We start from the raw sequence: 25,323 nt of genomic DNA, 5'->3' as shown, positions 1-25,323 counted from the left end.
CATAGGGTATATGGTTCCATCAGCGAAACAATCTTGGTTTTACTGACCGTAAATTAATACATCAATGTTATGTAAAGCTCCAATCAAAAAGCGATGTACAGTTCAATTTTTAAAAATAGAACACCGTACATCGAGGGTATCGGTGTTTTTCACTGACAGTCGCGCATCATCTATTTCATCACATTTCGTTGCAAGTCTGATGACGTGGTTTGAGCTTCCCGTTGACGCGGTCAGGAAGTTATCTGGCAACACTAAACTGTTGTCATGGAAACCTTCAGACCAGAAATCATTTTACGAAATGGAGTTTAGGTCTTTTAGTTTGAGAATGTTCACATTTAATATTTGCTACATTCACAATCAGACAACAAAAAATTCTGATCTGAAAGCGGACACTCTGTCATTTGCCAACCCTTTTAAAGTATGTTTTGTATCCGTTGATGCCGATGTTTCGTGATTTTTCTCTAGCAGAACTGAAAAAATACAATCCCTTTTGAAACAGGAAGATCAAAAGATGCATTGCTATGAAATCAGGTACTTTTATTACACAGTATACAGCTACCACGATTGGAACTAATTTGGAATAATCGGATTTCCATATTTTTGAAATTTCTCAAAACTTTTAGGTGCCCTATAGCTGAATGTTGCGATATTACAAATTACTCATAAAAACAAGTGTGTAAGGTAAAGAGAAAAGCAGATGAGATTACATTTGTAGATTAAATCGGCATTACTTCACCATCCGATTATCCCAAATTAGTTCCAATCGTGTTAGCTTAACTTATTGAATTTCAACACCAAATTACAGCATGTCAATTTGACATAAATATTTCCGACAGGAATTCTAATGTCAAATATACATGTAATGTATACAATGACACAAACAACTTCAAGTACAAAGTAGGTTATAGGTATTATTGAAGTAATTTGTGTTATTATTTATGGCGCTCTGTTTTTAGCATTGAGCACTGTAATTTCCCAGAAGGACATCTGTATACTTATATATATATATATATATATATATATATATATATATATATATATATATATATATATATATATATATATATATATATATATATATATATATATATATATATATATAATATATGTATACACACACACCGCGAAAGCCACTATGAAGTTTATTACAAATGATGGTTTTTACAAACCCAGCATAATTTGACAGAAACGTGAAAGAAAAGCAGAAGACTGAGACTCTCTGCGTCTCTAATTAACTTTTTTCGATCAGATTCACGACAAACTCACACCCTATCACGGAACAGAGTCATTGCAATAATTCACCGTGACAACATTTCAGTTGTTTATGAAGAGCGCTCTATGAAGAGAGCTCAGCGTGATTTATGTCTGGTACGACTTTTTACCAAATCGTATGAATTTTTTATCCCTTTGCCAGTTTGAATTCGTCTGAATTAGTATCGCCTGAAGAAAGATAGACTTTCCCGAAGTACTTTTGCTTCACAGTCAAATGATATCTCAAGCTCCACTTTGGACCCAGCGTCTCGCGTAAAGCATCATCTGTGCCACATGAGCCGTGGGCATTGTCACCCATGATTTCGATTCGTTCAATTGTCGTTCTCCGTCGGATCGTTATTTACCGCATCTGTACCTGACGTATGGTGAAAAATCAAGACCTGATATAGAAATGCAGGGTAAATATTCGAAAATAGAATATTTGAAATAAATGCAGCCTTGCGGCATAAAAATTGAACACACTTGGCGTACAGCAAATTGTCTGAACAAGGAATTTGTTGATAGCATTGGGATGGAAAGGTCCAATTGACTGGAACTGTTTTGGAGTCTCAGATTGTATGGCACCTTATACATTTCATATGATGTGTTTATTCTAGACTGAGTGACTCGTATAGTTAAAATCGTCGCAAATACTTAGGATGGGGGCCTCGGGGACAGATATTTCGGACTCTCAAACTTTTACAATTCTTTTCTGCTATACCACTTGTGGGGGTTCATTTTAAAGCTCTTGGTGTAAGAAAACTTTTCACTGGCTTAGTTTTTCGAAATTCAAAAATTTTATATTTCGTCATAGAGTCAACACAGGGATGGCGGCCATTTTGAATATCAAATATCGGTAAATCTTGGATTATTTGTTACTCTAGTACCAAAATTGGCTCTGTGACCCCTGATTTTATTCTTGATTTGGAAAGAAAATAGTTGAAAGATCCCTTCACGAAATTTTGAGCAAATGTTTAAGTCTTTCATTTTCGAAGTGCATACTAACTTGAGTTGAACAGATTCACTGTAATTTATATCGCGCCTGACGACATCTTTAACGCCAATAATGTCAAGATAATCATAAATGAGAGAGAGAAAAAAATTGCAAAGCTGTGAAAAGGTGTGCCGGTTTTTTGTGTACTCATTCCATACGTTCAGAAAACACGGGAAACATTTATACCGCGCCAGTTAGCTTATGATTTTCACACTTAGCATAAATTAGTGATCGATTTTGTTTTGATTGTAATGCCAAACGAACCGTTGTGGCGGAAATAACGGTCCATACGTAGAAACAATAAAAGCCCTACCAGCTTATTTTATACGCGGCCCGGGGACCTGTTTCACAAACTATTAAAACCTGCAAGCTGAGAAGGTCTTGTGTAATATTCTTGCGCCGAAAGGCTAACAATCAACGGTGGACCATTCAAGACATTTGACTTTCCCCGACCCTGGCGAAGTGCAAGGACTATTGACATCATATCGCGACCCACAGACCCCTTTCGGTCAATCGATGTAAGCCTTAGGTGTGTTGGTTATCAATAATGGCATTTTCAACCGATGGTCTTTCTCGCGCCTGGGGCTCAATATCCTTCTGCTTGTCTCTCCTTTATGTTCTTCAGAGATGAACCTTGATCGATTTGTATGTTTGTGCAAATGATTTGACGATGTAAGAAAACTGCCACAAGGTTTAGAGACGCCATCATTGTGGTTATATTCAAAACCATTCAGATCATCACCTAGCTAAGGCTTTGTATGACGTCACAAGGGAATAAAACGGATCCCCTTGTGTTGTATCAAACGTATATTATTAATTCCTTTTGGGAGTAAAGGGATTAACCTTTGAGCTTAATACCAGAGCGTGCGTTGGATAACAATTTCTCGTGAGTAAATATCATAAAAAGTGCATAATAACCTTAAAAAATGCATTTTGGTCTTCCATTATTTTTTGCCACAAATCAGACAATTTATTAATACATTCCCTGAACTCAATACAGATGTAGACAGTTTCATCTGTTGAAGCGTTGCATCAAAGTGTCATAAAATGTTGAACACCATGGCAACGAAACAAAAGATGAGGGAACTGTTACGAGCAGCTCATAATGGCGACATGGCGACAACACAACAGGGCCGTGGTCGAATGTTCTGAAAATGGCTACCAGGCTCGTGGCTTGACCCCATTGCTGACACTGTCGTGATAAAACGGGATGACCGTGTGGAAATTCTTCATTCGTAAACCCAAAATAAACCCCACACGGTCCTTTAAGTAGCATGGCATACGCTACATGCACGGAATGTCTGCTTCACGTCGCCACGTGCAAATTTCCGATTCAGGGGTCGCGACAGCGATGCATATTTGAAATATTGCTCAAATTTTCCCCCTAACCCATCTCCATATCTGTTGCACGACCTGAACGTCGGTTAATCGCTCACTTTAATCCCCTCTTTAGTAACAGGAGCTATTGCTGGGGCATGCAGATATTATCACTGCACGGGATTATAAAGAGCATCAAATGTTTAGTCATGGTATTTTATTATTTAATGGTCAGCTTATCTGTAATAGGAGTATAATCTGCAAACCACTGTAATCCAGCGCATGATAATCGCCATTAAGAACTGATTTACTGCAGATAGCAAGGGTCATGTGATGCGAACAGGCCTATAATGTGCATTTGTGACGACCGAATAGAAATATCTTTTATAGCATCGACATGTTCGTAGTGACCTGGCTATGTGCAGTATGTGCTGATACGTTTGACCTGCAATGGCGGTAAAACATTGTCGATTTTGACGACCTGATGTTTTATGCCAGACTCCGTCTGTAGTCTACAGTCTATCAGGGATCCGTGATCCCCGTTCTCCACTGCTTGTCCTAGGGCTGTGTTTTCATCCGGTAACAAGCAACATTTACACGCCAATTAAAGGTGATTTGTTTTCACACAGATCTAATAAACATTATCTGTTTTTACAAATATTAACGCGAGCTCGAAATATAACGCCGAAGCTGTTTGTCGATACAGTATTTAGGTTTCAATAGACATGGAGCGCCAAAGTCTATTTTTGTCCCCTTTATAAAATAAACCGCAGTCAATTTTTCTAAGATTTCTGCCAAAATTTTGAGAAAAAACTGGAGCCAATGAAATCTGATGTCCTTTTGGTCCAAAACCATAAAAAAGGTACAGAAAAATTCATAAAAATTGCTAAAATGTTGCACTTAAATTTTGGCGGGAAAAAATTACAACGCTCAAAGGGTTAAAGGAAAAATGTAATCACTGTTTACACTTTTGCACTGAAGGATAAAAATGGCGGCAATTCTATGCAGCAGTTTCTCAGGGGGTTATTGTGCATTGTTAGGTATCACAAAAACGACACTGAGGGCACATTACTTCTTGAGTCATAATATTCAGGAAAAAAATCCGAGGAACTTCTATGTAAAAATATGTCCCCGGGACTCGACGTGCACAGTGCTAACTCTTTGCTGAAAATTGATTTTTGTGTGGTAAAAAGAGATAACGTGCAATTAATTGCAAATCTCCTAACCCCGGGCCTTAATTATCTATGGTCCTCGTAATGTTTATGAAGAACACAACCAAAAGACGGGTTTATATACCGTCAAAACAGACGAAAAAAGTAACATTACTGTTAAGATAGCAAAAGTAATCTGAAACGTGCATTCTTCATTTCAATCTATCGCGAACTTCACTCCATTTATAAGATCTATCAGCTCCACAAATAAAATGAATTTTGTGCAATTGCATATTTTTTGTCATGAAAATACATTTGCAGTCTGTCCTGAGCGCGAAGGATCACAAACAATATCCAATTTCACAAAAACATATTCCCTAGAATGCTATTTCGGGAGTTTTCTATTTACGGTCGAGCAAAGCTAACGTTTCTTCGTTAACGAAATGTTAGTCCGCGCATGTCGCACCCAAGGCATGTCGATATATTTGCTCACCATGACGTGTACTCTATGAACATAAAAATAATAGCTCTCAAATACACAAAGCCTTAACCCTTTGAGCGCCGTAGTCAATTTTTGTCACCTTTATAAAATATACTTAAGTCAGTATTTGTCAGATATTTGCCAAAATTTTGATAAAAAACTGTGGCCAATGAATTGTTGTGTTCATTTGGTCCAAAATTATCAGAAAAATTACAGAAAAGTTCATAAAAATTGGTAAAATGTTGCACTGAAATTTTGGTGGGAAAAAATACAGCATTCAAAGGGGTAATAGTAACATTCCAGTGTGCTGGACTTTATAAATAACATTATTTCAATTTTAAAGTATATTTTCTTTTTTTCTTTCAAGTCATTCTAGTATACGCTTAAGGAATTACGTATTTTAAGGTAGCCTCAGAACAGACGCCCACACCGTATACACCGTGTTAATTTCGAGGGCATAATCGATGATATTTCAAAATCGGTCTTGCGTTCATAATACGGCTGTCATCACGTACAATAGAATTATAATCGCGCGTTGTGTCAGACAATGGCGAGGGAGAACGCGGAGTGCAGTTTCCTGGTATCTCTGGTGAGGCGTTAACGTGCTCACCTCCATTCACTTTGGAACGTGACTGGACTGCAGTAGAAGGAAAAACTCCAGGAGTGCGGAAAGACATTAGACCGGCGTTCGTTGTTGACTCACACTACTTGAAGGCTGTGCATCGCCCTCTAACACATAACAAAGGATCACTTCTTAAAATAAGTATGTTAGATGTCCTTTAGCAAAAGACACCGCGATAAATTTCCAGTGTACCTATATTTCCTATATGCTGAACGGGTAACCCGCGCTATTATTTTCAACATCGTCCATTGCGAACATTATGATGTACACGGGGCACCTGTTGCTATATGCCCGCATATGAATAGAATGGTTAATATATCGCATGAATAACTTAATTACTGATACAGATATGACGTGAAAGGAAAAATTCGCTTGGAGTAGTGGCTGATGCTAATCTGAGAAGGACGATATAGATGATTAAGTAGCTCGTCAACATGTTGCTTTCGCTGTTCGTGAATGTATACGTATAAGCTTATACACATCATGTATGTATGTATGTATGTATGTATGTATGTATGTATGTATGTATGTATGTATGTATGTATGTATGTATGTATGTATGTATGTATGTATGTATGTATGTATGTATGTATGTATGTATGTATGTATGTATGTATGTATGTATGTATGTATGTATGTATGTATGTATGTATGTATGTATGTATGTATATATGTATGTATGTATGTATGCATGTATGTATGTATGTAGTAACACGTACGTATGTTTGTATGTAAACACTGGTTGTGATAATAATATAACGATATCGATTTCTGAATAATTAAAACAATAGGTAATTTATCATTTCTTGTAATACTGTGAAATGTGAAAGTCAGACAGTGAAATTCGTAGCTATGATTGACAGGTTGACACAAGTGACAGTGCCACCAAAAGATGGATAGATAATGTTGATGCCCTGTTGTTATCGATACATTTCTCAGTGGCCTTGCATTGCAGATCGTTTCCCGCCGAGCGTGAGCGCAAGACATCTCACGTCAAAGAATGTAACAAATTCTTTTCCCGCGTTAACGACTTGCAAACGGGCAAGTGTATGAAATGTTTCGAGAGTCACTTTTTATCGCCTGAAACTGTCGTTCGCAAAGCGGAAACCATGAGAATGTATTACAAGGAAGAGCGCTCGCGGGACTGATAAAATTGAAGTGAAATTCAATACACGGACAGCACATAGTGATGGAAGGACCAACAGAAGTGTGGCGTTCTTTCAACAGACTGCTTGTAAATTAAGTTAAATCATAGACCCTCGAGAAATGGTTAAATGTTGTCAAGCAGGCGTGTCAGGAATTATTTGCGATACCTGGGGTAATTGCTAATTATCTCCGTTGAAAATTCTACAAGAGTAAATATTAGATCCTCCAGGAGAGGGTATTCGAAATCCAAACAAACATCACCTCCAAAGCCAAATTACACTTTCTGTAGGATGAAAACATCTTTCAAAACAATTCAAATATAAAAATTAGAACTTGAAACCTTTACACAAATTAAACTAAAGAGTATAATTTTGAAATGTAAGATTTCGTTCACTTATCAAAAATTATAAAAGTCTGTCATTAAACGTTCAAATTGATTGCCTGGTTGACTAATTATCAGCACTTAAATTTGAATTTGCAGCTCTCAAGACAGCAGGCGAAGCGAGAACGAGCGAATTTTGATTTAACGTTAAACTGTCCAAGATCTGCGGTAATATTTTGTCTAGGTACATTTTAGTATGCAGGTATTAATCATGTTGTCCGGAAACCTCTGCTAGATGGTGTATTTCATTACGTTAAAAATTATGACAGGCGGCCATATTGAATTCGCACATGCAAATTTTATGATAATGTCGAGAGATAAGGATCAGGCAGCCATATTGAATATAACAATGCAAATAGATGAAAATGTGAGGTAACTTGAGACTTTATCATACTCCCTCCTCTTACAGATATGTATCTTTTTTTTCTGCAGAATCATGCATTTTGCCGAATTAATTTTGATACGTATTAAATCATATCGTTGACTCACTTGTAAAGCTGTCGGCTCAAACATAAGAGATCCTCCGAAGTATAACATTAATTATAAATACACTGAGGGCGTAAATACGGGAATCTGATTGGCCAAGACGTGAAAATAACAGTGTTATATTCGCAATATAGCATAGTTAAAACACGCGCTATATTTCTCTTGCAGATATACTCCTTTTTATCCGTTTCACTCCAGAATTTTAATATACTATTATAATGTAATATCAATAAACCCAAAGCGACAAGTATACCACTCGGTTGTGACCATTTCACTCCACATCGGAGAACTGGCCATGAAATACGCCGTCTGATCAATAGCATATTATTGTAAATCGTACCGGTACAAATGTCAGACTTGTTTTGCGAGGATGCTTTCAAATTGTTCATACAAGTGCGTAAAGTTCCATTGATTATGCTGAGGCCAAAAACATTGCATGCAAAAACTGATACCCGCTTTGATTTTTTTTTTCACTATTGAGCTCGATATATAACAACATCAAACTCACACTCAAACAGAAATGTCCATTTCCCCTGTCAGGAAAGGACAACGGAGCAGCAATATTTAATTTACGATTTTCACTTTGATGTAGCTATTAAAGCTAACAAATGAATCATTTATTTTATTGTAATGGAGTATTTTTTATAATATAAATTACTTCATGTATCAGGGGAACAATTAGACCCTTCAAAAATGAACTATTGAGCATGGAAAAAGGTCAAGTCTCTAAAGTAGTTTTAAACACAACAAGAAAGCAACAATACATAAATTTGTATTACATAGTAAACAAGGAGATGTACTTTGATCATTGTTCAAAATAAACATTTTTCTTGTCATTTTGTATCCTATTTAGACTTGACAAACTCTCCAATTAGAGGCTTTATATCTCTGAAAGCATATCGTCTCGAGATATTTGAAAAAAAAAACGTGTACATACATGGACACGCCCTTAAAGTATAATATGCAGAAACAAGCAGTGAAGATGAAGATATCACGCACTTTGAATTTTGAAAGACTTTTTTGTTAAAACTTTCCGTACGGAAACTTTAAACCATAACCTCAATTTCGAAAGAAAAAAAATAAAGGTCAAGGGTCACCCGGTAAAATTTGAAACGAAAGAAACAAATTACGTAAAACGTATATGTTATCTTCGATACACTTTTGGACACATGCAAATGGCTATGCTCTAAGTAGTTTTGCACAAAATGTAACTTAATTCTTTTGAAAGTCCACCGCGTCTGAAAGGTGATCTTACAAATGATGCAAAGTGTCATAAGGAAGCTCGCAAACGGGAGGAACAGAAGTTTCAGCGATGAACATGAGAATAAAAGGAGTGACATATATCTGTAAAAAAGTCAGATCAGATAAACAAAAATCACCATTAAGCGAGCATAGATCGAGATTGTTAAACTGGAAACAATTATTTGAAATTTTATTGCATGCCGCAATCACTTGATCATAAGCGTGAATTTATGTACTTGTACCGTAACATTATTTTGTACAATGTAAAAACTGATGTTATCATGGTCATTGTGTGTGAAGATGTCTGAAATTCCCGCCCGGTGAGAAGATCAGCTTGTTACTCTTCAACCTCTAAGGTAGTATGCACCTCGAAAGTGAAAGACTTAATCTTTTGCTCAGACTTTCCTTAATGAAACTTTCAGTCATTCCTTTGTTAACTCTATGGAGAAAACATTTCGATTTTCGAAAAAAAAATAACCTAGTGAAAAGTTTTCTCACACAAAGAGCTTTAAAATGAACCCCTACAAGTGGTATAGAGAAGAATTGCAAAAGTTTGAGAGTCCGAATATCTGTCCCCGAGGCGTGTTCTACCTAAACGTGTTACTCATAGGTAGTTCAGACTTGTCTTAATTTGAGGAAGGCAAGGAGTGTAACAGTTAAAGATCCTATCGACTTTCAGTAACTGACTCAATATTTGTTCGTCGTGCATGGGTATCATCACCCATAAAAAGTTAACGACGGGCGTATTTTATCCTTGTTTTATCACGTGAGGCGGGTGACTGAAAAGCCACAACTAGCGTGAAATATGTGACATGGCGCACAACAAATAATTGGCTTTCTTTTTGCGTCGAGCCAGTCTCGTCAGATGTACAGATAAAATGTGATCCTTGAAAGAGGATTCCAAAAAATATACAAGAAAAGAACAGGGAAGTTGAAAACGTTAGTCAGGGCTACAGTTATCGGTGACCGTGATTCTGGGATTACTTTTTTCACTCGGTCTTAACTTTATTATTGTCAGGCTCGGAAATGCTCGATGGCCATGAAATTTGAAACACTTTACATCGAACAAGGAAATCCTATATAATCTCCTGTTAATCAATGGCTTCCGTACGATGATGCGCTCCCTTTGTCGGAGCCTTAGTAAACTTTTTGATAAAGCTGATTAGTTTAATAACTTGAAATTGTGACTCTGTTATTATTTGCGAGCCATTGTTAGTAAATTCATTTTCACTGTGGTAAATATAGTTGCTTGCAACAATTGTAATGTCGGTGAAAACAGGTATTCAGCGAATATATATATATATATATATATATATATATATATATATATATATTATATATATATATATATATATATATATATATATATATATGTATACATATATTATATATATGTGTACATGTATATGTATGTATCTATCTATGTATCTATGTATAGAAACCTTCTTACTTAATAAGACGATGTTTGTTGAGTTACTATATTTGTTTATCAGTCACTTACCTTACAGTGAAATAAATGGTACGTTGCGCACCAAACACCTTAATCCTTTTCAGAAACCAGAAATTGCTGAACATAAACAGAGTATGTTTGTGATGCATCAGTGACTGAGGAAAGACAATCCATATATAGTTATTACATTGCCATACTCAGCATAATAGGGTCACCAAATCTCTGGAAACATCATGTACAAGATATCTAGATCAACGTTTGGCGATGCGCCTCATTTCGTAGGCGTTAGTGCGTTGCAAATTCCGCTATGCTTTAACTCACGCGGAGAATATGCCGAAACGTGCTATACCAGCGGTCACGTTCTGTTTGGCGTTTCCGTGAGTTGTACAAAGCATATCTTTGTACAAACCGCGGATCCTCCGCCAAACGTCTGAATCACAGTAATCTTACTTAATTCATGTAAAGGACCACCGCCCATCAAACTGAAAAGATACAACAGTTACATGCAAAAGAAAATGTGGACACGTGATGCTTAAAGGTATACAGTCACCTGTAATCTAAATATACCCATATATGGTCAAAGAGCCGCTCCTTGGTATTCAAAATGCCCATGTGAGGACGCTGTTTTTAAAAAGCGGCCGCTCGCTCAAAATCTGTGATTGGTTTGATTTTCTCTTTCCATGGTAACTTTGGCAAAATTGGAACAGGTAACAGTATACCTTTAAATTCATCAAATATACACACAAAACTATTTCTGCTGACAGTAGCTTACAATGACTTCAAATAATTTTCTCTCATCAACATGGTCTTATATATAAAGATTGACAAATTGAATATAATGCTCCGTTGAAAATAAAGATACGTTGTTTCGATGAAGCTTTCGAAACCATGACAACTACCGGTCGCTTTTACGTTTGTAAAATCGCGAATAATGTCATCCACACGTAGATTACATATTTATGCTAATTTTATGTTATGTACACGTTGTATAATTATGTTATAAAAATATACGTTATTTCCATGCCATGGTTTCAGTGACATAAAGAAGGAACTTAGAACAGGAACTTAGGCGGAATCGAGCAAATCTATGAAAATGTTCTCGAGAAAGTATACCGAAAATGAGATTCTCGCGCGCAAACAAACCATGAAAAACCGACGGGCAGATTTCATTCGCACTGAACCGCAGAAGGAATATGGCGGTAGTGCCGTTTGCCGAACAGCAACCACATTTTAAAATGGATAAAATCAAAACTTACAAATATCGACATACCATATGTACCTTGATATGGATCGTATTTTATGTACCCCTCTTTCAGGGATTGAGCGATCTTATTGTGCGACAGGGCAGTTCTGAAAATGCCTACACACGGCAAAAGGTACCCACAATGCAGCTGAGTCACGCACCAGTGAAAGGAAGAAGTTACATAGTATGCGCCTCGAAACTGAACACTTAACCGTTTGCTCAAACTTACCCAAAGGAAACGCCCAACCTTCTCTTTCAAAATCATGAATAAAAATTTGGTGTCGCCGAGCAAATTTTGGTACCAGAGAAACAAGTTACATAAGATTTACCAATATTTGAAATTCAAAGTTTTCCTCTGACTCGATGTGAAAAAACCCAAATTTTTGATTTTCTCAAATATAAGACAGTGAAAAATTTATTTACTTGAAGAGCTTAAAATTGCATCTATGCAAGCGGTAGTATTTTACAAATCTGAGAGGTTGAACATCTGTCCCCTCGGAGCATTCCACCTTAAATCAACCTTTAATCATTGTGAAGGGACAGTACCTGATCGAATTCAAGGTTGGTATAATCGCCTTGCCTTGGTCTGATAACTTCCCGTGGCGACACTAAGACATCGGAGCTTTGGAGATTTCGTAGTAAACTTGATTCCCCTTGACCTCTACCCACCAACCTCAATATATATCTCTCTCTTCCCTCCTTCTCCCCGCTATACCCTCTTACTTGCCAATGTATGGCCATCTACTTACCAATCTGCTTACCTGTCTTCATACCTGCCTACTTACCTGTCTTTAGACTCTACTATAGCCATTGACCTGCCTGCTTACCTATTCATACCTCTTTACCGATTTTCTGATCATATACCCGTCCATCAGTCCGTTTTTTTTCCATAGTAGAAGTTCCCACGGTCTCATGTTTGCAGGTTAAAGTTGTGTAGGGACCGTGGTGTGTCCTGGTGGTACGGTGCGCAGAGAGCGTATATCACGTTGTTGACGGGGGGTTTAGTTACACCTGAACGATAGAAGTTGCATATCATGGCAGCGAACTTCACATCCATGCGAATGAATAAAATAGACTTAAATATTTAATTCTCAGAATGAACTTTACGGAATGCTTACTTTTTATTTATCACTGCGATCCATTTAAAAGTCCTCCTTCAATCGACAAAGGCAAGCGACGGTTTATTTGAAGTCCTTATGAAAAATTCATAACGGAAAACAGTCTGTGCTAAATCTGTGGGATAAATAAACCTATCAAGTCGAATGGCACTCTGCATATATTACAGTTTGTTTACGCCTGAAGAGCGGAAAGGAAATCATCCTGAATCTTCCCTTATTAGCATAAATTACTCGAAAATATGCATAACAAAGGGACAGCGTCAGACGATAAGATGCAGGTATTATAAAAAATGTTGCAATATTTATCCGCTAAAACGAAAATTGGCGCGTATTTTGTGAACATGATTTTATTGTAGCTTCTGTGGCGAAAACTAATCTCACGCACGATACAGCTTTCACATATGTGACTCATAACTCATAAATAGCTCTTGCCTCAATAAGAGAATTCTGGGCAATTAAACTGAAAATTCTGCTGAAATCCCCTTCCCTTAAAGAATCTTGTTTTTTTCTGACGCGAGCGCGTTTTCGCAGTATTTGCATGTCACTTCTTTTGTCAGTAGCGTTATTTTCTAAACTGAACCGCTGAGAAAAGTTCGGCTGGTGGCGAAACCAGAAAATAGATACATCGAGAAATAATTAACCAGGTTGCATCGCGTTATTGGGTATTTTCGTCGAGCAAAACGACTGGCCAGTACGGGGCTCGAACCCGCGACATTCGCGTTATTAGCACGACGCTCTAACCAACTGAGCTAACCGGCCGGTTGGGTCATGACAGTCATATGGTGATTAATATTTTCAGGTTTAGTGTCAGGACAAAAAGATCATATGAGCATTGTACTCCGGGATTGTACTTGCGGATATATACAATAAATAGCAGCTTTTTTTCACTTAACGATATGTATTAAGTCGATCTGAGTCATAAAACTGCACGCGATGATCATGAAAGAAGTTGAAATTATAACACCGTGATTGTATTTTATTGCGTGCGTTCACATTCAAGTTATAAAAAGCGAAAATAATAAACGTTTTTGAACAGAACAATAATAATATGGTTAAAATGAAAAGTTTGATTTTCCCGAATACAACAATAACTGTCATGAGTAAGTGTGTACCCACCATGATACTTCGTTTCACTGTGGCACGTGAAGTCTAGCTGTGGGTCCATAGCTGTGGTGTTTTCAGACGGGATTCCTGCCTTTTACGGGCTGGTTTTGACGGTCACCGTTACGTCACTGTAGTGACGTTCTGCAGCGAGCCTCGAACAACACTTTTACGCCAGCAAAATGGCGATCTCCGAGTAGTCATGTCGGTTGAAGCTAGAAAAAAGGCGATATTTCAGTGAATTTTAAGCGGATTTCTGGTCGTGGTGAGTCCCCAATAACCAAGTTGTCGATGAATGTTGGCGATTTGTAATTTGGATGGAAACTTTTTCGAAATATCGCCGAACAAAGTTGCGACAAGGGTGCTGTCGGGCGTAACGTGGACGCTATTCTACGCATTTTCCCATAGCTGTGGTGGCGGGATTAAAATCATAAAAGTCAAAACCAGCCCGTAAAAGGCAGGAATCCCGTCTGAAACACCACAGCTATGGACCCACAGCTACACGAAGTCACAGTCCCTTGGTGGGCTATTCGGCTGTGGGACTATTCGCCCCATAGACGAGTGTAAAGAAGCGAGAAACACCTCTTTCTCGCTTCTGTACACTCGTCAAAGGGTCGAATAGTCCCAGAGCTGAATAGCCCACCAAGCGACTGTGGTGAAGTCCAGCTATACTCCTTGCTGTTGCAAGTTGTTTGTCGTTGAGGCGAAAGTCCTTGTCACCCCTGACCTATTTTTGGCTATATCGTCTGACACAAAACTTACAAGTATCCACGTGAGACCAACCAGATTGCCGCATGCATGCATGCATTTCATGAACGAGGTCTAATTTTCCATTGACGTGCTAGCTTAACGTCCTGAAGTGTCGAGCTACGCAATGGGCGCGGTAGAGCGTCCGTCAACTATACTCTGATGATGAACCGCAAACACTGGGCCATGCGTCCTTGATTGCGTCTTCGGTGGGAAAACAAACGCTAATCACTTGACATTATGACTTGAATTGGCAGTGCTTGTTCGTGATACGGATACAGTTATGGCATTCTTGAATTTCTCGCCGAATCATGCAGGCTTCGTCCTTTGCGTAAGAAGTTGTGCTTACTCCGGCCGCCGTAACCTTCACCTTCACCGTTACCACCACCATAACCACCAGCAGTACCACCAGCACCAGCAACAGCACCACCATCACCATCATCATCATCATCATCATCATCATCAGCATCATCATCATCATTATCATCACTCAGTGTGAACGTAATGCTAATCCTATCAAAGTTCTAAGCTATTAACAGATTCCACGATGCAGCATGTTCGCTTTCTATTAGTTTGTTTGTGATTTGTACACTCGAATTATGCCACTATCATTATCACGGTAACGTCAGCCTCCCGTTCAAATTTCTTTAAAACAGAATTATTACTTCGGTGGTTTAAATCTTACCTACAAAATCGCATGCAATTGGTTCAATTTAGAAATTTTTACTCTACAAAGCAACATATTTTGACTGGCGTTCCCCAAGGTAGTATACTTGGGCCTTTATTTTCATCATTTACATAAATGATTTGCCATTTTATATTGATAATAACATTGACATGTAAGCAGATGATTCAACCATAACTACCAGTGCAAAATGTATTCAAGAAATTGAGACAACTTTGAACTCTGACTTAAATAATGTTCATAATTGGTGAAAGAATAATAGAATGGCCATTAATTGTGACAAGACAAAGACAATGATTGTAACAACGCAACAAAGACGTAGACATTTGAATAAACAAACTTTAGACTGTAATCTTGGTGAAACGGAATTGCAAGCAGTACACTGTGAAAAGATTCTTGCTGTTCTTGATACGCTTGTCGATAAAAATCTGTCATGGAAGCAGCACTGTGACAAGATTTTTAAAAAAGTAAATAGTAATATTGCTTTGCTCAAGAGAATAAGACAGTTTTTACCTATGAATATTTTTTACAATAGCTATATTTTACCACACTTGGATTACTGTTGTCATTTATGGGGAGCATCATCGTTTATGAAAGGGTTGCATAAGATTCAGAAACGTGCTATCAGAGTGATGTGTGATGCAAGATATAATGCTTCGACCGAGCACTTATTAAAACAATGCATATAATGCAATTGCCAGATAGAATAGTTTATAAGAATGTTTGTATGGTTTTTAAATGTTTAAATAATCTTGCGACGCAATATATGACAAGTCTTTTTACCGAAATTGATCATAAAAGAGTTACAAGATCCAAGATGCAAAAATTGTGAGTGGTTCCTGCAACAAATAGGGATTTTTATCGAAAAGGGTTTACTGTAAATAGTGCCAATCAGTGGAATAATGTCGATTTAAATATAAGATTTAGTAACTCTTTAAGCAGTTTTAAAACTGCTTACCTTAAAGCTTATTGGGTGTAGTTTTTTGCGTTTGTAAGTTTTAGTTTTCTTGTTAAATTTGTTTTTGCTATCTAGTGTGATTGTGCATTTTTTTCTCCTGTATGCAGGTGGTGACTCCTGGCCACATTTTTCTGTGCATTGCATTGTATTGTTCTAGCTTTGTTAGTCATGTTTCATGTTATTCTGCTCTGTATCAGTTTGTATGTTCATCTGAGGGCCCTGGGGAAGATAAGCATCTTTACTGACGCTTACCAGGCTACCCTCGTTAAACAAGGTTTAATAACAGAAAATAGAATTACAAAGACGGGAGATTCAGACAGCCTGCACCATATATTGGGCTTTTCAGGCCGAAAAACTACGCTCGTGAAAGTTCATGTTTGACTTAAAAATCATCAGAACATGTTCCATTATTTCGATGATAATATGTTGATCATTTTCTAGACACTCGGTTTAAACTAGACTCAAATCATCTCTGCTAAAAATACGTGGAAACACAGGCCGATTTCCTATTTCGTATGCAACGGCCAAACTTCGCAATGATTTAACAAACACTATAAAACAAAACAGAGTCGGTCAGCTAGACTCAGGAGCTATACTTCTGGCTCCAATATTACCTCTACCATTGTAGAGTGGATTGTAAACATTGGTGATGGTGAAGAAGTTGTTTTGGGGCTTTATCAACATAATAAGGTCACGTGACAAAATGATTACCTACCCTACAAGCTAATCAGCCTAATGAGCTCTCAAAAGAAATGTGTCACGTGCCTCACTTTATGTACGTCATTTCATTTACGTGGATTATCAATTTCCGTATTTTAGAAAACTAATTGGCATTCATCAGTATAAAACCCGCCATTCTGTACTTCTTGATTGCCTCTTGTTCGGGAGATACATTCAACACTGTGTACTTCGTTAGACACACCTGTGGCATTTTTCAATTGAATGTCAATGTTCTTCCAATATAGTTGACGTCATTCAATTGTACACATGTCATAATTTCTCAAACGGATTTCAATGTCTCCAAGGTTCCCGTCACTGTAGGATGGGGAAAGAGCCGGATAATCACTGATGCCATCGGGACGTACGACCCATACCCGTCCTTCACTGAGGACGAGCAGGCCCAAGTTTTATACACAACGTTTGGGAAAACGCCGCAAAAAGCGAACGCATATTCTTTGCAATTTTTAGCGCTCCTGGTAGTGATCGCGTTCCTGTGGTTTCGCCGTGAATACACTTGTTATGAGCAATTGTCAATGTTTGTTACCATGTCATTTCACACATATATGTGACTAGGCATTCATCAGTATAAAATTGCCAAAGGGAAATTACTGGCTCACAACAAAAAACAAACAAAAACAAACAAAAAACAAAAAAAAGCACAAAAAAGACCCCTGGCTCTTTTGTCTTCTCAAGAAAAGCCGAGAAGTGATTATTTCTTGCTTTCTGGCGGTATACGTGTAAGATTTCTTGAAATTGATATTTGCATAATTTTTGCACTTTATATTTTTTTCACTTATGTGAAATAGTTTCAGTATCTTTCCTTTATCAGCCTACCCTTTAAAAGGTTCTAGACTATTCCTTTCACCCGGTTAAATCACCCGGTAATTTTCGGATTGTCTTGAGTCATTCTTCTCTTTTTCAGCCGCTTATCACGATATTCTTTGTACTGCAAGCGATTCCTTGGGCCAAATAAAATGTGTGTTTCCGGTAACCGATCTATCTTAGAAAAAAAACGGCCCGAGACATTTTTTTGCATTAATATTTTCAAAAAAAGTTCTAGTAAATCCTTTAACCGTCTTTATGGTTCTCGGCCAACAAAAAGAAAAGAAAATTTCACGTTAACGGAAACATATAAATTGTTTTATTCGGCCTTATTTCAGACCCCAGTGGATGCGCTATGTGTTAAATTGAATCGTTGATAAAGTTTATAGCCACTTAAGCAGTTTTAAACCATTAAGTTCTCTCTTTATCGAATCCTTCCGCTTGTAATGTGTTTCTAGACTCCAGTTTAGGGCCCGGAAAACCCGTCAGCAGTTGCTTTGATTGAAACACTCGACAGTCAACTAACACCGTCGCAAAACACATGAAATAAACCGTCAACGCATCTTCTTTTTTTATTCCAACCAGGAGCACAGAGGAGAATTCCCTCAGTACTTTAAATATTCCAATTTATTCCTTGGCTCAAAAATTACGTGGTGAGAAGGCGGACTGGATTAGAAAACAGGCGGCCGAAAACCAGAAGTTATTCGCGGAAGTCACGAAAAGAGATTACGATCCAAATCTCATCGAAGCACTGAGGTAAGTAAGTCTGTCTTCCGCCTGTCTTTACCACATGCATTTGGTAATTTTTGTTGTGAGGGAAGAATCTATAATAAATTGAAGTGAATAGCAAGTCTTTTTAATGATAACTTCAGAAAACTGATTTTGTTATATTTGCATATGGAACTATTTAAGTGTTGTTGGTACCAAGATGGCGGCTTCAAAGTTGCCCAGTTTTCGCGCCTAACGTATGGTCGGTCGTACGGCGTACGGGGCCGTCGCACGCTTGGGCCCTTCTGCCGTACAATCTCGGTCCGCAAAAACCATATCAGGGCCGTAAAGATTAAAGGCTTCCAGTAACAAGTTGATCAGACCACAGTGGCTTCACTCTTTGGACCATGTTTTCTTCCTGTGCGCCTATTCATGAAATATATAATTTGTACATAGAAATTCGTACCCTGTTGACGCAAGTGCCTTAATAATAAAACATAGCCTGTTAAAATGTGACATCATCAGCGACGACTTTTGATGCCTTTACCATTATTTTTGTGCATTCTGTAAAGTAGGTGTCTTTTCTCATTGTTAGAATCATATCGCAATGCTTTTTGAATTGATCAGTATTTCTGCGAAGTCTGCAAAATTTCAACGTCAATAGTCCAGTGTCACCTTATGAATTTTGGCGCGGACTAGATGTCGTTTGTCAGCAACAACATTGCCTATTGTACACCGTGTATTTTGTTGGCAAAGCTTATACCTCGTGATTCAACATAATGTTGGAATGAAGAAAAAGACGTTTTATTCATTCATCAATTTGTTTATTTATTTTTTTATTCATAGAAAAAAAGTCAATGAAAATATTATCAAAGTTTTCAACGTTTGTCACTTTAACGCAAAATATGCAATATACAGTCTGCAGTCAAAGAGAATTCATGTCAAGCATGCCTTAAAGAACAAAACAAAATTTCAAGTCGATATAATGAACGAAAGTAGTTGAAATGCGTCAAAAGTTAAAGCCCCTGTTCATTTTGTCCGTCATTCTGAAAGGTAAAGTAAAGAGAAAACATTTGTCACCACTCAAGTCTTGCCAAGCTTTGACGGTAGATTTTATCAGACCGGACGCGCAGAATTTGTGTAGTGGAGGGTTTGTCAGTATGCTAATAGAGAGGTTCGGCTACACGTTTTACGTGAACGTGAACGCGTAGAATCCACGTTGGCGTTGGCGTACACGTTCGCGTGCAAAAGTCCGTTTGGCTACGCATTACGCCAACCGTTCTTGTGGCACGCGCAAGAAATGATTCGGCCCGGCTTGGGTCCGCGTAGTCTGTTTCCGCATCACAGGGATAGCTCAATGGTTTGCCCGTATGCCGCGAATCGACGAAGAAATTGCACATAAAAATAACGAAAATACATGAATATCTTTGAGGATGTCACTATCATATATCCAACTAACAACTGCATGAATGATTCACAGTTTATATCATGTTTTGATACCTAAAGATGAGAATAAATTTACACGTTTACAAATTACGTGAAAACAGCTGTCTCCACGTAAATACGCGACGCCGGCTCCGTGTACGTGGAGAACGTACGCACAAGTCGATGACATCATCACAGAAATTCGTGACGTTACGCGTTCACGTTCACGTAAAACGTGTAGCCGAACCTCTCTAATATTTCACACCTATATTAACGCTTAGATGAGGGTCTTCTTCAACAAGCTACCTAACCCCCACCCCCCCGCCTCTCGAGATAGTCCCAACACAACAAATATCCGGGCATTACGTTTTAAATCTTTGTACTTCCAGCATAGACCATACAAAATCTACGGACAGCCTCAGCCTTAATTATTCACCAAACCTCACACCTAAACACGGATGCGCATGCACCAAAGGCGAGATCTCAACCGTCAAATACACTGATAAATCATACGGGTTGCAGAAATGTCCTTCCCTAGAGGGTAGGGGTCGGGGGTAGGGTTGTCCTGATATCATGATCCTACCACCTACCAATTATGCAAGATATGTTGAAGGAAAGTTTCAAAAGTAGTTAGTTTTGGCTAGGTTGAAAATATCGTTGGAATCTGTAGATAATCTCGGACTGCTCAACGGTATATTCGTTTTAAGGATGTACGAGCGGTACGCGCGCGTGGAATTTGTCACTTAATATGATTACATTGAAATTTGCTGAAAAATCAATTTCTACTATTGTCATTTTCATGAAAATTTGCACCAAGCTCAGTCTAGAGAAATAAATAATAGTGATCAAATAAAATGATATAGTCACCGCGCTAACTTTTTAGATAAACAGCATTGAATTATTTCGTCCATAGCATGCATTGGTGAAAAAATGCTGACTTAGCATTTTTTCTCATAAGTGGCAAAATTCATGGTCATGTATCTCAAAAACGAGCGCGGTGACCCCTATATTTTATCACAAATTTTGATAATACTTACAAAGGAGAATCCAAAAATCGACAATTTAGAGAAATGACATTACTTTTAATTTTACCGATTGTACATCCTTAAATGATGTTGTTGAGACTGGAATCAGCGTGAGCGCTATCATGCTGTATTGTCTTTCAGGTAAACCTTTCATTAGTCGCTGCTTTTTCACTCAATATAATAGACCTCTGGCTGAAAACTTAACAAAAGGGTTAATACTGCCTCCCCGTCCCCTTAATGCATGTCTATATAATAGATTAAAAACATAATCTACGAAGAAACTACAGTTGCTTACACCTTATCTGTAGTCCAAAAGGGGGATTTTTAAGGGATTGTGGACAGGAAAGCTACCGTCCTCTTGTTATCTTGCTACAAAATTATCGCTGCATGTAAAAAAATATTTGTTGTTGCTTTTATAGCTGTAGTTGGATCTTGTAACCTTAAAAAATAAAAATAAAACCAAAAATCGCAGAAATTGTGAAAGTGTACCGCCAGGCCTATTTTGTATTTTGTTAGTCCCCACGGACACCGTCCGGGGGGACTTATAGGTTTGGTCATGTCCGTGCGTGCGTGCGTGCGTGCGTGCGTGCGTCCGTTCACGCAGATATCTCAGAGATGCCTGAAGCAATTTCATTCAAACTTGGTACAAGGATTACTTCATATGTCATACAGATGCACATCGATTTGTTTTGTGATACGATCCAATATGGCTGCCAGGCGGCCATTTTATTACGATTTTTTCATGTACAAAGCCATAATTCAGGCATGTTTCAACTGATTTTATTCAAAGTTGGTACAAGGACATTGACCAATGTCATAGATATGCACGTCAATTTTTTTTGTGATACGATCCAATATGGCCGCCGTGCGGCCATTTTGTTACGATTTTTTCATGTACAGAGCCATAACTCAGGTATATCTCGACCGATTTTATTCAAACTTGGTACAAGGACATTGACCTATGTCATACATATGCACATCAATTTGTTTTGTGATACAATCCAATATGGCCGCCAGGCGGCCATTTTATTACGATTTTTTCATGTACAGAGCCTTACTCAGGTATGTTTCTACAGATTTTATTCAAAGTTGGTACAAGGACATTGACCAATGTCATAGCTATGCACATCAATTTGTTTTGTGATATGATCCAATATGGCCGCCCTGTGGCCATTTTGTTACGATTTTTTCATGTACAGAGCCATAACTCAGGCATATCTCAACCAATTTTATTCAAACTTGGTACAAGGACATCGACCAATGTCATACATATGCACATTGACTTGTTTTGTGAAACGATCCAATATGGCCGCCGTGTGGCCAGTTTATTATGTTTTTTCATGTCCAGAACCATAACTCAGGCATGTATCAAGCAAATTTATTCAAAGTTGGTACAAGGAGATTGACCAATGTCATACATATGCATGTTAATTTGTTTTGTGATACAATCCAATATGGCTGCTGTGCGGCCATTTGTTATGATTTTTTCATATACAAAGCCATAACTCAGGCATATTTCAACCGATTTTAATCAAAGTTGGTACAAGGACATTGACCTGTGTCATACATATACACATTGATTTGTTTTGTGATTCGATCCAATATGGCCACCATGTGGCCATTTTATCACGATTTTTTTATGTCCTGAACTACTACTCAGACATGTATCAAGCGAATTTATTCAAAAGTATTTTTATCACGGACCTAATGAAGAGGACTCTATCCTCTCTGAGGACCTGTAATCAAAGCACCCATTAACAAGTGGGGACTGTGTCATTAACGATGACTTGTTAATGTGAAGGAAGTGATTGAAAACTGTTTTTTTTTTCTCAGTGTGTCTAACATACTATGCCTTGTTCCACTCCCCAAATCATGTTGAATAGCCCAATATTCAGCTTGGCAACTCAGTCTATATGTCTACCAATATTATTTTTTTGAAGACCGAATATTGGTCCGGACAAAAAACTATTTATCAGCACTGATATCAAATATTTCGTCGTGCCTGCGGGGCAAATACTTGTTATTCAATACACTTTAGAAAAAGAGTGAAAAATGCACTTTCTAGTTGAACTTTGTAGTTGAACAAAAATAATGAATATTATCAAAAGTTACAGCCATCGTCTCTTTAACTTTCCAATGTAAAAAATTAGAGGAAATAATTCACTGATGACCTGGGGATTTTATGGTTCTTTTTGTTCCTGAGGTAACATTTATGAGATCGATTAACAGTTCGTTATTTCGTTTCTCCCGTACAGCGCAGAGAAGAGGAAAGTGGCTGGCAGCTCACTTAATCTACCATTGATGACGCTACAAGGCAAACTAAACAAGCAGCTTCAACATCAAAAGGCTAAAAACGATGAGCTCTTCAGATTGCTCGGTAAACGCTAGAATGCTGCCCGTCACCGTCAACGTTGCCGAGGACCAGTCGATGCGCCCGGCCTCTTGTGGGCAACAGCACAGAAATTTTCTAGCCATTCCAAAATCACGAGAACTGCTTGAAACTTCTCTCCGTGTGTTACAAAAAAGGACAGGGTGGTTAGGAATGGCTTTAAAATTTCAACTTTATTTTTCATTGACTTTGTTTTTTTTTGTGAAAGATTAGACTGCTAGTATTATATCACTGTTTGTATATGTTTTAAGAATTTTTCACACAAAATCTTAAACGGTTCTCCTCAAGAAAATGGGTTTGAAGCACTTCCACCGTTAGTATTACTTCGCCACGAAAAATTCACGTAGGTAGTTTATCTTTTACGTTTTAGATGCTGAGTCACCGTTATAATTATCGCTAGATTGCTAAAATTTTGTCCAATAGTCAAAAGACTGCACGCGTTCAGTCGTTCTCTTATTGGTTTCGTCAGAAACTTGAAGATAATAATGATATAGTGTAGATTTTGTATCAGACATTTGATTTTGAGAGTCCCGTCGTGGTTGGTTTGATTTGATACAATACTGGTCACTTGAATTGACCGGTGTTTTTGTGCGTTGCTTTAATCACGTAAGCCGTTTCGCCCTGTACCTATTTCAGGTGGAAGAGTTTTGCCGACAAGACGAATTAGGGAAACACTTTTTAAATTCTTTATATCTGTTATTATTACGATTCGGTTACTATGTATCATAAGAGTATATTAAAATGGTGACGGAAAGTTGGGAAAAAACTCGCATGGTCTTGTTTGATCATTCAAAGTTGAATCGAATGTGTCAGATTGGGGAACTTGTGAACAGAGATTATTTGGCGTTGGTTTGCATTTTGTGGTGGAGCTGCACTTTGCCAACACTGGTATTTTCAAAGGAATCACAAGGAAGCCCCCTCATCCTATATATTTTCAAAAAGCAGAGGTTGTAAAGTTTAGTATGGTAGCAATAGTATACTCGAAGGATGTAAGGGTTGCATATTTTGAGGAAAAAAACTCAATTTTGGTATTAATGATAAAAATTGATTAAAGTCAAAAGCTTGGTACTTTTTGCTGAAATGTAATATTTCACTTTAAACAAGAGTATATGCAGAAAAAAGTACCAATTTATTTTGCATTCTCTATCCTCATTCTAAATGGCAAGGGTTGAAAGACTGACACTCAAAAAATGATTAAAAACATGATTAGCAAAATTAAAATGCCTCTCATTGAAAATATGAGAACTTTACTGCCAAACAAAACAGTCTTTTTTATTATATAGCATTTAAAGAACATAGTGTAAAAATTTCAGAAAATTTGACCCGGCCAGAGTGGAGTTAAATTCTTTGGAAATCTTGAAAATGGGAGAAAAGAGAAGCCAGGAACTCGGTTGATTTGCATACGTTTGCATAAATTAAACTTTATCACACAACTTACGACTGCTTGACAAGCTAAAAGGTGAACCCAACAAATACTTTAATCTTAGGTTAACAAATTCATTAAAATTTAATGAATGTTTGCAAAAAAGTGATTTTGAGCAAAATAGGCTGTGTTGGGTGCAGCGCTATATGCATAAAAAGAACCAAAGATGATGACATCTTCCCTCTTGATTTTTGTTACTTTTTTGGTTTTAATATCAACGGTTTTTTGTTCTATTCTCAAAAACATGTTGGTATACACAGTGTTGAGATTATTTAAAATACAGGCTGAACATAAGTACTGCTGTGTCGTTACTATTGACAAGTAAATTTTGGTCCGGGACAAGAATTCAAATATAAAAAATAACGGTCCATCATATATGTAAAGAAGCTGTGTTGACAAATTAAATAGACCACATGCTTTTACGAGAAGAACAAGAA

The 25,323-nt window shown here is 37.6% G+C and overlaps 1 protein-coding gene and 1 non-coding gene across 2 annotated transcripts in view; one reads left to right on the top strand and one right to left on the bottom strand.

Annotated features, from left to right (window-relative positions):
* Positions 1-24,229, top strand: part of LOC139115767 (uncharacterized) — a 38,587-nt gene extending 14,358 nt beyond the window's left edge. Inside the window, exons 3-4 of the mRNA XM_070678103.1 lie at positions 18,502-18,672; positions 23,330-24,229. Of these exons, the coding sequence (XP_070534204.1) occupies positions 18,502-18,672; positions 23,330-23,462 (304 nt within the window). The 3' untranslated portion in view covers positions 23,463-24,229. The remainder of the gene's footprint in view (positions 1-18,501; positions 18,673-23,329) is intronic.
* On the bottom strand, positions 13,569-13,642 carry Trnai-aau (transfer RNA isoleucine (anticodon AAU)). Its single transcript has one exon. It is a non-coding gene; the product is annotated as a tRNA-Ile (tRNA).
* Positions 24,230-25,323: the final 1,094 nt, after the last annotated feature.

Source organism: Ptychodera flava, chromosome 17, assembly GCF_041260155.1.
Source record: "Ptychodera flava strain L36383 chromosome 17, AS_Pfla_20210202, whole genome shotgun sequence".
NCBI classification, from domain to species: Eukaryota; Metazoa; Hemichordata; class Enteropneusta; family Ptychoderidae; genus Ptychodera; species Ptychodera flava.
The sequence above is the reverse complement of the archived record's forward strand: the minus strand, read 5'-3'. Positions and strand labels throughout refer to the sequence as shown.